At 35.8% G+C, this 18,915-nt stretch overlaps 2 protein-coding genes across 3 annotated transcripts; both read right to left on the bottom strand.

The window, feature by feature from the left end:
- Positions 1-2,855: 2,855 nt before the first annotated feature.
- On the bottom strand, positions 2,856-18,623 carry LOC121408900 (dehydrogenase/reductase SDR family member 11-like). Its single transcript, XM_041600605.1, has 7 exons — positions 18,187-18,623; positions 7,849-8,058; positions 6,069-6,163; positions 5,419-5,548; positions 4,890-4,976; positions 4,431-4,496; positions 2,856-3,386 (listed from the first exon to the last, which is right to left on the bottom strand). Exons 1-7 carry the CDS (start codon positions 18,316-18,318, stop codon positions 3,348-3,350), a joined length of 759 nt encoding a protein of 252 aa, XP_041456539.1. The 5' UTR covers positions 18,319-18,623; the 3' UTR covers positions 2,856-3,347.
- LOC121408901 lies at positions 9,373-16,566 on the bottom strand. 2 transcript variants are annotated; one of them, XM_041600606.1, is made up of 3 exons: positions 16,105-16,566; positions 13,212-13,364; positions 9,373-11,627 (listed from the first exon to the last, which is right to left on the bottom strand). In XM_041600606.1, exons 1-3 carry the CDS (start codon positions 16,352-16,354, stop codon positions 11,497-11,499), a joined length of 534 nt encoding a protein of 177 aa, XP_041456540.1. In that variant the 5' UTR covers positions 16,355-16,566; the 3' UTR covers positions 9,373-11,496. The 2 variants fall into 2 exon arrangements, with proteins under 2 accessions (XP_041456540.1, XP_041456542.1); XM_041600608.1 differs by lacking the exon at positions 16,105-16,566 and adding an exon at positions 14,269-14,504.
- Positions 18,624-18,915: the final 292 nt, after the last annotated feature.

The following is an 18,915-nucleotide window of genomic DNA, read 5'->3' as shown; positions in this document are numbered from 1 at the left end:
ATAGCCAAGATAGCTTATTTCCATATTCGGTCTTCGTGTAAACACTGATACGACGTAGTCTTGTAAAATTTCTATTTTCATATTCATCAGGTATTGTGATTTATGATTAACCTGCAATTATGGCCCGAATTCACAAAGGTGGTTTTCAAAACCCACGGTTGAGTCCATGGTTTATGCAGATTTCCTGTATAAATTACGCTTAATTAAGCGCGTTTCTGGCGCGTGTATAAAAAGAGGTCAAATTCTATTGCGCGCTTTTGTCAAAGTGCGCCAAAATGACGCCTGTTACCATGGTTATATACGCTATTTTATTCATGAGTCCACCGTTTGAAGAGTGGGCTCATGAATAAAAACAGTGGACAGATGAATAAAATAGCGTATCTAACCATGGTAACAGGCGTCAATTTGGCGCGCTAGGACGAAAGCGCGCATCAGAATTGGACATTTTTTATACACGCTATTATATAGGCCTATACCCTATTTTATATACGCTATTTTATTCATGAGTCCACTGAAGAGTGGACTCATGAATAAAAACAGTGGACTCATGAATAAAATAGCGTGGATAACCATGGTAACAGGAGACAATTTGGCGCACTTTGACAAAAGCGTGCATCAGCATTGGACATGCTTTATACACGCGCCCGATATGCGCTAAATTAAGCGTAATTTATACAGGAAATCTGCATAAACCATGGACTCAACCGTGGGTTTTCACAACCACCTTTGTGAATTCGGGCCTTAAAGTTTCTGCTAATTTTACCTGAGTTACACAAACTTACAAAGCCGGACCTTCGGCAACCCCCCACTCAGCCTTTCGCGGAGCGAGTGATTATTTAGTCCCCGGTACCCCGGGAGCCCGCCGGAGCTTCCGTACCGCAGGTCTAACTAAAGCCCTTGGCGTATTTAATAAAGATAACTAAATCAAAGGGGAAAATTTAATATAATTTCAATCTACTTACCATGATACCAGACGATCAGACAACATGGTTTCAATGTCGTCGTCATTGTCGTCGGCCATATTTCGAGGTCAAATTTTAGTCCAAATATTAAACTCAAGCCTCCGTATCCAGCGACGTTCACCGACTAAACATGCACTTTGACTTTGCGCATGCTCAGGTTCATTCATTCAGTCACTTATTATTTCATTTATTCATTCATTCTCGCATTCGAGACCAGTAAATAATATTTTCTCACGAAATTTTGGCCCATACTTCAGGGGTAGAAGTATGGGCCCACGAATTTGGCCCATACTTCGCAAAATGGCCCACACTTTCTGAAGTTTGGCCCACACTTCTGACCCACACTCTGCATGGCAAATTGGCCCACACTACAAATCTCTCTCTCTTTCTCTTTCTTTTTATTCTATTCTTGTAGAGATTAGTAAAGGGGTCCACTTCCTCTAAGCCCCCCATCTATCTGACGTCGCAGCTCAGATTTAAAAAAAAGATGTCAAACCTATTTTCGTCAGTGCCTTGTAACCACTGAAATTTCCGTGCTTTTAACATGTTTGAAAGTAGGCGATGCTTCTATAGAATGAGGGCGCTCTTTCTAAAGCAATGTGAAACCCAATTCATGAATATAAAAACCATGTAGGTCTTTTTACACAGTTAAGAATTTCGTTCATATTTCACAAATGATAACACTACTTTTTATACGCAAATAAATCAAAATAAGGCATTCAAAATTTGTTTGTCGTAACAGAGGGGAAGTATTTTGGTCGGGCGGTATTATTTTTTATTTAACATGCAAAGCTCAATTTGTTTGTTGTGTTTTTGTCGTCTTCAGGAACTTTCTCCTGAAGATGACAAGCTGTCGAAATGTCGACTTTGGGTGGCCCTTTTCAGGACAAACATATGCCCTTATCGAGGAACCATATAACGTCTATTGTAAGTTATCTTTTCTATTAATTTGGATATACTGGTAAAATATTAAAAATAGGCCTGTAATTTGTTATTCTTGCGGATATTCTAACAGGATTTACCTTTGCAATATTTATGGAATCAGGACATTTATCGGTGCTGATAGACAGATTAAAAGAACGACACGACACAAAGGAGAGGCAATATAATGTATGATCTGTTTAAAAGGGGAAATATGAATTCTATCATGTCCCCGTGATCTACTTGATTTGATGTTTCTTGTTATTTGATTACTTCCTGAACATTTGTGGGGTTAAAGAATAAGGACGAATAGTGGGGGTGGGAATTTTGTGTGTGCAAAATTTCGATTTGGTCTGTAATTTGTAATTTGATATCATGATGCAGAATTTTAAAAGACACAGAAAATCAGTTCAATAGTCATTGCAAAGTGCTTATAAAGACTTTTTTCTTTTCATTTAATGTAAAGCAGGTGTTAACAAATATGTTTGTTAAGTTAGGTACGACTGGAGTATGACATGCTGATAAGTAATGGTTTGCCCATCACCTCCACCGACGGGAATTATTTGCTTACTAACATAATGAACAACTGTTTTCCCCGAAATGGTTATTATTTCATATGATTAAAGTAAAAATGCATGTAAATTGGGCAGAAAATACCTTGAACCTTGTCCTAAAAAAATGTGTCTTTATGGGGATCTTCATCAATTACTGGTTGAGAAATATGTGAAATAATTATAGTTGTCAAAATCAGAATTTATAAACACGGGTCGGTACATTTCGTGGGTATCATTTTCACGCACATATATTTATTGTTCTGATAATCTATCAAATAGGTCTATCAGGTTCGGACCCATGGGGGGGGCGGAAGGTTCGGGTGTAACAAGTAAACTTACAAAATAGTATACCAGATACATAGAACATCACCACTGCGCACCCCGTAAAATGAACGATAACCTCTTTTTTCTTGTCAAACAGTGTCAATTAATGATTTCAGGTAAATTTGTATCCCGTAAAAGTCCGAATCTTGATCTGCGCCTGCCCATGTCTGTATGTCATGTATGTAGCAGTAATTAGATGCCGCAAGCGGAGAATACGTTCACCCCCATAATAAGCAAGTCTTGATTGTTAAGACTGATAATGGACTCATATTATTACGGGATGATCCGGGCGGCGGGGACGCCCCTTCAATTTCGAATTTTCTACAGCAGCCTTTGGGAGCGGATTGTCTCTCCTTTCCTCTCGGAAGGAATCCAAAAATCTATTAAATGAAATAATCCTAACCTAATCGATACTTTAGGATTTTGGATTTGGTCAATAAAGTTCAACGATGATGATTGTTAATCCTCCCAATCGTTTGTAGATTGTTTGTAAGATAGATTGCACAACTGATTTTAAAGATTGCAGACCAACTCTGAGCTTTGTAGATTCAATATGCAGTGTGGAGAAAAGAAGCAAGTTTAGTTCCTAAGGCTGTGTAACGGGACGGAGGAGAATGTCATGGATCTGGGAAGAAAGAAAAAGCAATAGAAAGGGAAACTATGTCAAAATAAACACGCTTTAGTCTAATTTTAAACATAAATGTTATGAAACGAAATCAGGATAAAGATAGGAAACAGAGAATCTGACATTTGACTAAAAGAAAAGGACTCCGTCGTTCGGTACTGCAGATCTATCTAAACTTTAAAATTAAAATTTCCTATCACGATCTTTTTCATGAAATATCAAATTCTGATCGGTAAAGATAAAAGCTAATTTGCTTTGTCGAATAAACATGACAAAAGAAGCGACTTGGAATATATTTGGAAAGGAGTTAAATGCAAAATTTATTGGAGAAATCAGAATTTGTCATTCTCCTTGTCACAATTATGATCATTATATGATGAACCACTGTCATTGAAAAAAACCTCTCCAACAATGATAAAGATACTCTTTTATCAAAGGGGGTGGGGAGGGGGAGAATGATCAGAGAATAGATTATATATATATATATATATATAGTAAATAGTGTTAGTAAAATACGAGCTGTGATTGGCTGGATTGGTACCACGTGACCTCCCTTCAAAAAGTTATATTGTACATATGTACAATATAACTTTCGATTTTTGGATGGCAAAACCCGTGTTAAATGAATGGGGAGAATATCGATTAATTTGTTTTCAATCGATATATTTGTATATCGATTTCCCAAAGTAGCATTTTTATAATTTCCGATAGCAGATAGAAATACAAATTTACGTGGTTTAACCCCTTGCAGCAGACGACTCCAAATATAAAATTATCCCTCGTGCAAGCCTATTTCACCTCGGCCTTCGGCCTCGGTGAAATAAACCTGCACTCGGGATAATTTTATATTTGTCGTACATATAATCCAGTATATTGTACAATAGATTGTACACTATTTATATAATATATATATATATATATATATATATATGAACCTGAAACTGCAAATTCTTCTTTTTTGTTTATATATTTATGAAGAAGGTTGCATAAACAAATATAAATTATCTAGTTTTCAGCGGAAACTAATAATTTTCATGAACTTACCTGTACATGCTTGGGTGTGTTTAGGATGTATTCTACTGCTTCTGCTATGTCTTCAGCCTCAAGTTGCTATCGAAGAATAAAATAGATAATCATTCCCTTTGGTATTTATTTATAATAATAATAATCATCATCATTATCATGATCACCTTCTTCATCATTATCATGATCATCCCCACCACCGCCGTCATCATCTTCCAATTTATTATTACTTTTATTACATTATCATTATTACTGTAATTGTTATTATTCTAATAATCGCCTGAGAAAGTTATCAAATATATTGCAAATACATGTAGGCCTCTTTTTTTTGTAGATTCACCAATGTAACACATAAACCACGTTTACATACCAAACAATGCTAGAGTGCATTTTGTACTCTCTATTTTTTTTGCAGCTTTACATGTTGGTTACCAAGGTGTTGCCTTTGGGTTGCAAACATGAACCTTTGTGTAAACATACCTTTTGCAGTAGGGGAACAGTAGATTTTGAAACATCTCCGAACATACTGGGATAGAAACCAGTATTCCCTTGACCTGGCGATATACCCTGGGAGAAAGAAAGAAAATTATTGTCGTATAAATAAAACAATCTTTAATTGAAACATAGTCCACCATTCTATTGGCATATAACATGGAAAATTATGAAATAGAGAAAAACGTTGCTGACGCAGTGTCATTATTATCGTTACACCCGTAATTAATTTAAATAGATGTTCTTTAATTTTGGCACCCAGCAGGGAACTTACGATGGCAGTGGATAGCAGTAGTGAATCTGTATACAGGGGTTAAGTGTATATAAATCACTCAAGTCCATGAAGGATCATTGTTTGTCTTTCAATAAAGTGAATCTAGGTCCAAATGGCTATGACTGGTCAAGACCTAACACCTCAACATTTAATACACACCGTTATTTTTATAATATATTCCAGCATAATGTTGGTTCTATAGAGAGTAATAAAAAGAGATGAGCTGTGATTCTGTGACATTACCGATATTCTGATGTTTGACTTGATTTCCCTGAGCTCTTGCCTGAAACCTTCTTGTATAGCCATTAACATCACCTTGGAAGCTCCATAGAAATGCATATCACTAATAGGTGTCCACTTGTATGCGGCAAGACTATAATATTAGGGGAAAAACACATTTCTCGAACCAAAAATATTTAACCAAAAATAGCAACAAAAACCATAAAACACCTCCCGTTATTGACGACAAACATAAATGACTTAAGTTTTTAATTCAAAAGGATTGAAATAAACTGGGAATCCCAAAGGATCGGTTTTAGGTCCGCTGTTATTCATTCGTTTGCAAAAGATGGATTATCCGGTGACTATGACATTGTTTGATACCGCGTTTATTCTTCCGTAATGTAAGCATTAGATCTTATGACGTATTTTTTTTAGTCAAAAGTATCATAGACATGATAGACATCATTATAATAGGCCTTAAACAATTAAAATATAAAAGTGAACAATATTATGTTAGTTTATACGCTCGATTGTACGTTATTGGTCATTAGTGAATTAGTGCTAGGTATACGAATATCTCATAATTAAATCAGATTTTCATATTATTCACCAGGCGATATGGGTATGACTTGTCAAATATTAATAGTGTGCATTCATGTTGTCTTGGTTACCTGACTAGATTAATAAGGACGCCATCATCGACACCATTTTTCTTCATCAAGTTGACTGCTTCTCGACAGCAGAAGAGAGTTCCTAAAACATTTACCTGGAGAAATGGATGGACATAACGAAAAGAAAATGATAATGGTTTGTTTGTGTGCATCAAATTTGTAAGTAATCTTGATTTATTTAGCTGTCATAATTTGATATCATAATGGCCTACTCAACCTGAATATAATATGATTTAACCCGAAATAAAGTAAAATGAATGACAGAGAAAAGGATAAGTAGGTAGGCGAACATTTAAAGTGAATTGGACAAACCAGTAGAAAGTGATTTTTAAAACTCATTTAGCAAAACAAAAAACACAAAAGAAAAAAAAAACGCGTGCAGTATACATATTTGATTTCAAATTGGCCGTATAGGCCCTGCCCGTATGATGCAATAGGCATGCTGCGTCAGCTCACGTAATCACGTCGCTGCGCGCCATCACGTTTCGCGTATATTCGTAAAAAAACCCATCCTAATGTCCGACGTGTTCGGTTATGTGACCCAACGCTTAGGTAAAATGCTACAAACAAAATATGAATCATCTCATTACGTGAATAAAATAAATGAAGATTGTTATTGAGAACAGACTATCCGAAAATTCAACTAAACAATTTAACGAAGCATGCTGAATTAAAAGAATTGTTTACCTCGATACATATCTCGTAATTTTGTTCTATTTTTAAAGAGGGCGTTAACAAAAAAATGTTAAATTTCCTGATTTTGGTCACTTGAGCTTATTTTAGGCTCGCTGTATTATTGCACAATTTATGTTAAAATCAAAATGGAAAATTCCAGGAAATGCCTAAGAATTTTGGGGAATTTAGTATTCAGTTTCGGGAAATTTGTTTTGGATCTGTGAAAACACTGGGCGGAAAGCTTTTGTGATAGAATCTGTGAATCTGGTTCCATGGTACACCGCTCATTTTTCCCCGTTTTTTCTGAAAATGTAAAAATTTACCGAAACACTAAATGGCAGTTTACATTCGGAGATTAACCTTCTTCTTAGGTTACCACCTTGCGAAATTTAAATGAATACAGGAAAGTTTATTCAAAGGGTGAGACTTTCGGACTTGCATGTTTTGTTGCACACATACATTGCGATCTTGGTACTGGTGCATTTTGGTGTGTGGCGTCATGATTAGTCTTACTAAGGCGCTTGCAATTTAAAAAATCTACAAATACTGTCGGGTAAAGTGCCTAAAGACTGACGTCACGTATGTGCAAATCTGTGACTCCTCGTGCAAAATAGCAAAGTGTACACCTTACACTTCGTAGATTAGAGGACGCGTTTTTACGAAAGTATCCAAAACGAAGACGGCCCGCCGTGACGTGATTACGTGAGTAAACCTTGCAAGCCGATGTAGTGTATGCTCAAATTAAAAGGTCTAAAATTTCGTATTAAAAAAAAATTACACATAATTATATTTTTCTTAATTGAGGACATGTCACAATATTCCACCAATGATACATTTTGAATACAGGCAAGAAGGAAAAATAGCTTAGGGGAATCAATAGGAGATGTCTGTAACTATTACAAGCAGCTACTGTCTAAATTGCCAATTTGAGATCACATAGATTTGGTGATCTCATAAATTTGTTCAAACAGCTATAACTTTCTTATTTTCTTTACGATTTCTTTCAAACCTTTGCCCTTCCGTTTTATTTTTATTTCCCCTTTCATTCAAATCAGTTTTTATAATCACCAGAATTGGATTTCCTTTAAACATACAACCAACCTACCTCCTGCATTATCCTCCAATCATTAGCATCACCTGAGAGGAGGGGAGATGCCTTAGAGAGACCAGCACACTGAACACTGACATCAACACCACCAAACTTATTCTCAGCCTGGGCGTACATGTCTTTGACTGCGGTCTCGTCAGCGACATCACACTTCATGGTATGAATCTCCCCCGACATGCCGCTATTCTTCAGGGAATCAGCTACTCTCTGGTTAAAAGAAAGGAAAAGAAAGTTCTCAGTAAAAGAACTTTGGTCAAACAAACCTGTAAAAATTTCATATTTATTTATCATTTTATTCATTCATAGAAAAAAAAACAGTCGAGCAGGAAGTGCACTGGAGCAACATTTGCCTTGTATCATTTTTTTTATCAACTCTGGTCGACATTTTCCTATGTTATGGAATTTCCTTTTTTTTCCCTGATCTGGAATGTTTCTGGGGACAGGGCCAAGCATACGGTGAATATAACAGTTGTATAATGTGCATTTATATACAGCAATTACTTTAGGCTTTGAGTATTTTTTTCTTCTGTTTTTAGCTCCAAAGGCTTGGTGTGTGTGCCTGATTCTCCACACTGGCTTCCGTTGTAAATCGTAAATCGAATAATTTTCTTATCATTAAAACAACAAGTGGCGCCATACATACATTTGTTATAATATCTTTTAGTTTGTCCTGAACACGTATTAAGCCATTGTCATCAATGTGGAATATTATCGCCCCCACTCCCAAATACCTTGTGTCTTCATCTCCCTATCATTTGAAATATATCCCCTTTCATATTCAATGTGTTTGGTTAAGTTTCTTCGAATTCCTTTTTGTGTCCCAAATGCTACATTCAGCATGTTCAGGTTGATCAACCCCACATAACCATCTGTCGACGATTCCGACTCCATAATGTTCGACAGTCGACACCCTGTATTTACACTGCAAAAACCAGGGTGTTAGATTCAACACCATAGGTGTTAATATTAACACCATCCCGGTATCTATATCGGAAAACACCAGTTGGTGTTATCGAACACCAAGGACTGGAATTGAATATTTTAATTCTACTCTTGGTGTTGTAATCCAATTCTATTTTTGGTGTTAATATATAATCCAACACCATTTTCTGGTGTTACAATGAATCCGATTTCCGGTGTTATTTAACACCAAGGTCTGGAATCAAATGATTTTAATTCTATTCTTGGTGTTGGAATTCAATTCTATTTTTGGTGTTTGTGCAAAATCCAACACCCGTGTTCGGTGTTACAATGATTCCTAATTTTGGTGTTATTTTACACCAAGTCAGAATCAAATAGTATAATTCTTCTCTTGGTGTTGCAATCCAATTCTATTTATGGTGTTATATAACACTAAAGATCTGGAATTAAATATTTCAATTCTACTCTTGTTATTGCAATTCAATGCTAGTCTTAGTGTTTTAAAAAACTCAAGACATCATTCCTTCAACACCAACCAATTCAATTCAGCTCACTCATTCATAACACATGCACAGAAAATATTCAAATACACACAATAAGTTAAAAGAAACAAACACTTGGTGCTTATTTATTCAATAAATTAAACAACTTGTTCTCATTCATGTTGAATTCAATGATGCTTATAACGTTTTTATCTTGTATGTCTCAACATTAAATCGTTTTGTCATATATTCAAAATCTGTGACTCATTTGTCTGAATACAACAGAACACACTATCTTTTTTAATCATTCAAAATTTGCTCAAAATATGAATGCACCTTTATAAGAAAAAGATGAAAAAATAAGGCTTGAGGATGAATCAAGTAACTAAACTCTTTTAAAACATTTAAAAATGTTATAATTCCTTTCAAGGAATGAAAAATCAAAGTACTTTCTAATAGACACTAAACAGGATGCAAAATGCATGTATAACTGAAGACAAAACAAATAAAATGTAAATTGCTTCTACATCAGAGTGAATTATGTAGCTAATGAGAATTTTGACACATTTCACCTTGAATCCTATTACATGCTTGCTGAAGGAAAATATTAGAATCTTTTTCATATGAAATATAAAGAGTGCCCCCCTCGCCAAAACACACAAAAAAAATCCTTGGACACTGCCATCAAAAAAGGGAAAGTCCACACAATATTTTACTATTTCAATACACAGAAAATACTTTTAGCAGCACGTTAAAAAAGGAATTGGTTAAGGAATAAGGAAACTTTCGTTATTTCATTATCTTGTAAATCACTATCCGCTCTGCAAATTGGCAACACTTGATGGCATTATGCATGATCAGCTCTCCATTCATATTGTACACAAAATTTCACATAATCTCATTTTTCTCCAAAGTTAATATGAATTTTATACCCTCGGTCAATTTATATTATATAGAAAGCCATTTTCCTCAACATACTTCGTCCAAAGGTTATAAAAAAATAGGTAAATTTTTAGATAAATACGAAAATGTAACAGTCCATGTACAAAGGTATGGCGAGCTAATCGCATACGACGCCATCAAGTGTTGCCATTTTGCAGAGCAAATGTAGATTTTCAATAAAATCTAAATGACTGTAATTTCTTTATTCCTTGATCAATTTCGCTCATTCTTTTTTTTTATATGTTCAAATTATTCTTTCATTGAAATATGAATATATGTAGGGTGGACTTTCCCTTTTAAAGTATTGCTTTTAATTTCTTATGCTAGGAAGCAGTCTTCAAGAACTATACCAAAACTGATAAACCTCATCCAGCAGTTTCAACAAGACTTTTTACCACAGGCCTGCAACCATTGAGATTTAGGATGATTTAATTATTTCAGTACATGGCTCATGGGGATTTTATCAGAAGTTATTTCCTTCACTACTTGTCAAGGTTTGAACAAAAGTTTCAAAAAGCATTAAAAAACACTATAAATTCTACATTCAACCTAATAAAGGTGAACATTCCTTTACAGCTTTCTGTTTACAAACATGTATTCCCAATTTCCAGGAAAAAAATAACAAAAAGTAAAAATTATTTGTTTCTCTATCAGCTAATTCACTGCTGTTTTTCCAACAGGGTATAGACAACAACAAAATCAGTCTATGCACTTTCATTTCACTGGCTTTCATGCACAAACATCATAAAATTGTTTTTCCTGTAAGAAAAAAAGATAGGAAAATATACAACAGCTATTTGACTAAATTTGGTTTCGCATTAACCAATTTACAGATGCTTACAAGAGTCCATAATATTCTTGATTAAGATTATTTTTAAAACCAATTGATACAACTAAGCAAAGCCAGACGTTAGCTTGAAAGCTTTAAATTACTTAGAAAGTACATGCCTTGGTGCTACATACTTCCTTGAGTCTGTCTTTGACAAAGTTGTCATCAAATCTAGTGGTTTGTAGTCAACAAGTTCCTTTTGATTCTTCACTACATGACGACGTGGAAAAATGAATTCTACTGCGTATGAATGATAGTGTGAATTGTAATACACTGTATCTAATTGGACAAGTACAAAAAATGCATTGCTGTTGTGTACAATGATACGCTCTATTTGACCAAACAGAGGAAGCTCGCTAACATCATGGCAGACCAGAAGTGACAACTGATAACGTGTTCCATTTACTTTAACCCAGTTGGCATCAAAGAATTCAGTAGAAAGATCCTCTACTTGAATTTGCTCTTGCACAATCAGAGGGCATCTAATCGTGGTCTCTTTCTGCAGATGCCAAAACTTGAATCAGATTCTGAGCTACTGAGGGAAGAGGAGCTGGTATCCACCTTGATGTTGTCTGCACTTGTGAAGCTATGTACATCTGAACCTTTAATAATGAAAAGAGAGATAAAGCCATGATCACTGTTAAAAAACAATGAATACTAGTATCTTAACCTTTGGTACAATTGAATACAGTTGGGCCTCCTCTATCCACACACTTGGGACCAGCACTAATCTGGACAAGGGATTTGACCAGATAAGGAAATTCTATATTCAAAACATGCAGTTGCCAAGAGTTTGAATGAATGAATGCATATTTCCATCATGAAAAATTTAACTCAATGTGCAATAAAAAAGTTGGGAATAATATAAGTAACCCGAATAGTTTGCCATACTATGAGTATGCTTGAAATCTTTGTTGGTTCCGCTAATTCATTTGAGTAAAATACCGGTAGGCAAATTTCAGAGTGATCTGGATAAAGGAGACTGGATAAGGGAAGTCCAACTATATAAATTTCTAGTCTAAAACCATTAAAAACCAACATAAGTTATATTGATCTGACAGAAAATTTGTAAGTGTGATTTTGCAATTATATATGATTCATGATGGTTAACAAACCATCAGTTTATTTCAACCCATTCATATTTATTGTTAATTTTATGATACTTGAGCATTTTTATAGACATTTTAATTGTTAATTGAAAATCATTCATGCATGTCTAAGTAAATTATAATACAAGCATTTTTTAAATCAATGCTACGCTCTATAAGCTACATTCAGTACACAATAAAGCTGCATTACTGCTATTTTTGTTTATCATTTTGTTATTTTTTAATTTCTTATGCATCAATAGAAATAATATTCAGATTTTTCTAGTGGTCTTTTGTAGCATTTTGAAGCAAAATTTCAAAGGTCAAACACAGACACACACAAGTACAGATCCCCGTTCCACAGACCACCCCCCCCCCCCCCCCGTCTCAAAATTTCAATTAAAGACATTTCAAGAAGAACAAAAATGCAGGTTTGCATTGTTAAGAAATAAAATGTTAAAAAGAATCCGTCATTTCTATAATCTTTAGACCTGGAATTTAGATAATTGACTGCCCACAAATCATGGCTATTGTGGCAAGGTTATGCAAGCACAAATAAAGGGGTATGTTTTTCTTTCCTTGACCAAGTTTTGACACTTGTGCCTGTAATTTGCACTGCACATTCATTTATTGCTTAGGTAAAAAAAAAGTTTGAATAGCCTTTATCGACCGACCGTCAGAAAATGGCCTAACCATTTTTTTTTCCTTTTCACATAAATTGAAAAATCACAATAAAATGGTAGATAGATATATGAAATACAATAAAAATGGTCATTTTCAGGTGTTCTTAAGCTTTTCACTACCTTCTAAGTCTTCTTTTCCTCATGGATGGGGGGGGGGGGGCTTATGAAAAGTAAGAATTTTATTCCAAAGACTCTATACAGTAGCAGATCCAGCGGGGGCGCACCTGGCATGTGCCCCCTCTATATTTTGAGAATTACCTCGTGAACATGCACATTACCAAGGTTAAATTATGATCTGCGCAACCTTTTTATTTAAATATGCTCTTTGCGCCTCCTCTATTTTAAAATCCTGAATCCGCTAAACATAGCAGGGGTTTGCAATTTTGTATTATAATGCACTTTATCAAAAACTTACCAGACCATTCTTCATCTTCTTTTAGCACCATGAGGCTGACAGAGGGATGGCTTGTCACCACATCTCCTAGTACATCATCGTCTATACCAAATCCTTCTTGTTCATCCACAAGTACAAGGTCTTCACCATCCTTTATGTGGAATTTTCTTTTGACTGTAGGAGAGATTCAAAATAAATGAGAAAAAATATCACAGTGCACTTTCAAATTTCTTAATACAAATTGGTGGCTCATAATAATTCTGCAAAACTACTGCTACAAGTAAGCCCAACTGCTATAGTACACTCTAAAACCTGTTAAATGGGATCAGGTCAATTCCACGATAACTTGTTAATGCATCTAAATTTTTGAAGCTTTTTATTCTGAATGTTTACTTTGTCAGGAGTTAGTTAGAGTCATAGTTACGGTACACAACAGAAATTGATTCAAATTCCTACGATTTTAGAGTTATAATGTGAAAATTTGAGCAAAAGTGTCACCGTAACGCCGTAACATAAAATGATTTTATCATGGAATTGACCATGATCAAGCTCAACTGGGGGTGGGGATGGAGTTGGGACTGTTGGGTGTGCTAGTACAAATAAAGATTGAATTTCTGTTTTCATCATTTTTGCATTTATCTGTATGTTGTAGACTAGGTTGGCATGATTTCTTAATTTTTGTTGTTGTAATTTTAACCCTTATTTCAGTCAAAAAAGTCCAGGATACACAAGGCAGCACACACAAAACTATGGAGGTCCATACATTTACATGTCGGTGCCATGTTTGTTGCTCTGAACAATGACGCACAGTGCACACTAGCTTTAAGAGCATCGTGATGATGAAATTTTTAATATGATTTTTGATATGGTCATCACGACGCTTTAAGCCTTTGGTTAAAATTTCCTCCTCGCTGCTGTATGTAAACAAAAAACTATTCTTACATTTTATAGAAAATCTATACATTTTTACAAAAAAATAGAGGGGTTGAAACAATTTTCTAACGGCCGAACACCTTTTGCGCGGGTGGATCGCATTTCTAATTCGGTCAAAAGATGAAAAATAAGCAACATTTCTTACCCAGCGCTGTGATTTTTGCTTCGATATCCACGTTTCGCCATATTTTCATGTATTAATTCGTGCCGTCACAATACTGCATTTGCACAACATGAAGCCGATCGCATCCGATCGCACTCACTAGTCTCGATCTGAAGGTGTGCAAAATATTCGCTTGGAAACCCCCAAGTGCAACCATTGAGTTTTTCCGAACGAAATATTCTGCGCACGCGAAGATCGAGACTAGTGCGTGCGATCAGATGCGATCGGCTTTCTTTGTTGTGCAAATGGAAGTATTGTGACGGCACGAATTAACACATGAAAACATGACATGTGGATATCGAAGCGAAAATCACATAGTAAATTGTTTTAACCCCACTAGTTTTTGGAAAAATGTGTAGATTTTTTAAAAAATGTTAGAAGTTTTTTGTTTACATACAGCGGGGAGGAAATTTTAACCAAAGCCTTTAACCCTATGCAGCCTGGGGGGGGGCCTTACATTTTTCGCGATATTTTTTTTACGCATAAAAATCATGCACTGTAAATTCAGTACTTTTTTCCTTCATATCTCGCGCATCTTTTGAGACCAAATTTGTGACGCCCGGCTATGCACTTCAGAAGCTACTTGTACTTGCACGTCGGACCAAAAATGGCTCAAAAACGTGATTTCATGTATAATTCCAATACAAATTGTGTTTTTAACTAAAATCTATAATTATTTTTGCTTTTACATATCAAAATCTATTAATTTCAGTCTACTTATGATTGTAAAGGTGTTGTCGGTGAATTTCATTGAAAACATAGTAAAAATAACAAGGTTAAAAAACAAAGAAATACATAAGAAATTTGAAAAACAATGAAATACATAAGAAAAAAAATTCTGATACCAGATTTTTTAAAAATTATGTTTGTTAAGAATGTAATAATGATTATAATCTTGACCAAAAATCACCATATTCTTAGCTTTGAGTGATTTAGAGCAACAAAATCGTATTCCATGCATAAATTAGCATAATTTGCATAATTGTCCTTTTTTTGGAAAAATTAACTATAGATCTACAGTTTTAGAGATTACGTCATGGGCGACGTGTGTGGGGGGCCAAATAAGCCCCCCCCCGGCTATCCAATTTCAAAATAGCCAGGGCTATATAGGGTTAAGCGTCGTGATGACCATATCAAAAATCATATTAAAAATTTCATCATCACGACGCTCATAAAGCTAAGTGCACACTATAGAACATCATACCATTGGTATATTACTAATACTAGTATTAGTACTAGTATTAGTACTGGGCCTAGCCCTAGTCCACCTATGAACCTCCATAGTTACACTTGTTGTAGGCCTAGTCTGCTTTAGCTAGGATAGCTGTGGAATAGCTCTTGACAATTTGAAAAAACAAAAGCTATTCCACAGAGCTATTCATACTTATGGCATTCTCGTGAAAAGACTTTGTACACAAGAGAGACGCGCGCGGGACTACAGAGGTGGCTTATTTCACGATTTGGCCATACTTATCTGCTTAACATTATACAGTGAATTTTGAAGCCCCTAACCGGCTAACGTCAGGCCTCACCATTTTGAGCTCTATTTTTTGGCTAGGCTAAACCCAGGATCACTGATTTCTCTTTACATTTTGCAACAAATATGTATTAAATAACTACATTTATCATTACTGTTTGCTCTTTGGTGTATTCATCAGTGATAATTTTGCAGAAATCCGTAAAATATTAAATGGCATCAGGCCGGATACCCAACCGTGAACCGGTCCAGACACGGCCTAGCCTAGTTAGGCCATACCGCTAGGCCTACACAACGACGAACACATGGATTGATTAACAAGAACCAAGGTCTACACTTACTAAGTTCAAAGAATCCTACTGTGTCTTCTGGATCTATAGGCAGGTATTTTCGAATACTTCGATCCGCTGAGCAGACCCTGACGCTTAACGGCATGGTTGCATGCACTTCAAGATGTGTATCTAGGCCAAACTGTAGAATACTCCTGAAAATCAAGTCAGTCGGGCAATGGATTTCTATTGCCTTGCTCCAGCTAGCTCTCGATCGCAAGATAATATGGCGTCCAGCTTCAGCGCATGCGCATGCAGGCATATCGGATCATATGACAACTTTCGTCCAATGATTTTCCTCCATTTATCTCGCTTATGCGCATGTGCGATTTTATAACACCAAATTTGACACCATCAACCTGTAATTGAATATTTTAACACCGTTGGTGTTATCATTCGCCGACTAGACATGAAATTGACACCAAGGGTGTTAATATTTTTCTATTCCATGCTGGTGTTGAATATTTAACACCCTGGTTTTTGCAGTGTATGGACGTTAATGATATCATGTTCAATGCGTATCTAGGTTCATTAGATAGTCAGTTAACTTAGTTTTTTTAAGACACCAACTTTGTTACTCTAAAACGCATATTAGCTATTTTTATAGTTATAAGGATGTAGGCAAAAATATAGCATTTTTCATTGCAATGCATCAACTAGGATATCCAGATATAAATTTATTTATATAAAATAAAGTTTTATGCTAAGTGAAAGGGCCTATACAAGACATCATCACTTAGTTGATCTGATACAACATTTCTACAACTCATCGGTCTATGGTTTCATGAACCACGCAACCTGAGTGGAACAGACATATCCGCATACTCTTTGACATTTGAAACATTGATGTCTTCGTCTGAACATAGCCACTATCTCCTCGATTAAACGTTGTTGTCGTCATGATCAATGAACTAGAATAACGTAATTTTAGTAAATCGGTTGGATTGTCTTTCCCCTATTGCATTCCTGTGTCTATATGCTTTTGGATGCATTTGATTCAACCACCAGTGCCAAACACCCTGGAAATGAGCACCGTCAACAGTACGATAATACACCAAATGTTGGTCTGTACTCAGAGCGGAAGAAGGACAACGAGAACTCACACCAAAAAGTACGACGTCATACCAATTAAAGATATTACATTATTTCGAACGATATAAGATCAGTCGGTTCGGGCTCAATTTTATTGGTGCGACTGTGACATAAATCGATCTTTGTTCTATAATAACAATAAAAGTCAAATACAAACGTTGCATTTTGATAGCGTATATAGGAGTCCTGTATCCACAAACTGCCAATCTAATCATATAGACTGATTCATGATACCAAGAACAATATGGATAGCCCTCAACATACGTGATAAAAGATTACTAAAATCACGTATCAGATATTTATACACTCGTTCTGTGAATACATAGATTTAATTCAATGGGAGTACATGCTTGGTTAAAAGGAAGGAAATGCTTACAAAAACTCCAAAGTTACGGTATCGAACATAAGGAAAGAACGCAGTCATGTTGACAACTTTTCCTTTTCGGAATGTTTCATTTTCAATGTATTTTTGTCAAAACAAACTTCCGGACGTTTAGGTTCATCCAGGGCTTGAAACTCGAGGGTGTTTTATAATTACATCGAGAACTTAACCGGTTTATTGTCTGGTTTTATTCGATCATTAAGCTCTATAGTAACCTGGGCTAACATCCATGCTACATGATGATAGATTGGTACGTATGTTTTAACATGACGACAAAATCCAATGAATGAAAGCAAAAATAAACAGTTACTATTTAAAGACATTCTCTACACAAATTTGAAAAGCAATTTAACATGGACGTAAGGAAAATTAAATCAACCTCCCTGTAGTGTTTAGAACCGGACCGGTCACTAGATGAACATACATGACATATAAGCTGCGTTCAAGTAACGCCTCTTTAAGATAAATTGTTTAAAGAACGTTTAACGTTCTAATAATATTACGGGACATTTAAAGCCTTACTGCTATATATAGGGTGATTGTTTGATTTCAGTCAGATAACCAACGACTTTCAATCCCCTCCAATAGTTTTTGAAATGAAAGTTAATTCCTATGATTACCTCAACGGAATCGACGTTGACATCGGTGGCAAGTATTCTCATCCCGATCCTTGCTAGGCTTCTTGTGATCGCCTCGCCGAACCCCGAACCTGCTCCAGTCACCACGGCAGCGCGACCAACCCACTGTGCCATTATGACTCTCTCTTTGAGACCAGACTGTTGATCAGGTGGAGATACTCGATAAACCCGAATCAGCAAGTGCGAAGATCCTTACGATGTGTTAACTCAATTCTGGGTTTTCTTCAATTCTGGTAGAACTCACAGTGATACTCTAGATTCCCGGGGTAGCTCTACCAGCAGCATGTGCCATTCGTGTATGGTTTGAACTCAATATGACATCATTACCACATCGTTTGATCAGTCATTTTGTATACTGAACGGTATAATCATTGACTATTTCCTGAATTAAAAAAGGACTTTATCACGAGGGGCGTAGCATGCATACAGCGAGTTATGTGATATTTCCAATTTATCACGGTTATTGTATTACCCCCAGGAACTCCACCCGTGTTCCCGATTGGACTTTGGTAAAGAGTCAACACTAACGTTAATGACCGGATTTATTCCTTCAAATCGATTGGAGGATTATTCGGAATACTGATATTGGTTGATGATAGCATGTCAAATACGCTAGCTTCACAGTAAACGCTTCGGCTGTGCACTTCCAAGGCCTTCGAAGTCATTTGTTCAAGGAATAATGTACGAATAAAAAAGTATATAAATTACAGC

Source organism: Lytechinus variegatus, chromosome 2 (genome assembly GCF_018143015.1).
Source record: "Lytechinus variegatus isolate NC3 chromosome 2, Lvar_3.0, whole genome shotgun sequence".
In the NCBI taxonomy this organism is placed as follows: Eukaryota; Metazoa; Echinodermata; class Echinoidea; order Temnopleuroida; family Toxopneustidae; genus Lytechinus; species Lytechinus variegatus.
This window is presented reverse-complemented; position numbering and strand designations above follow the sequence as displayed.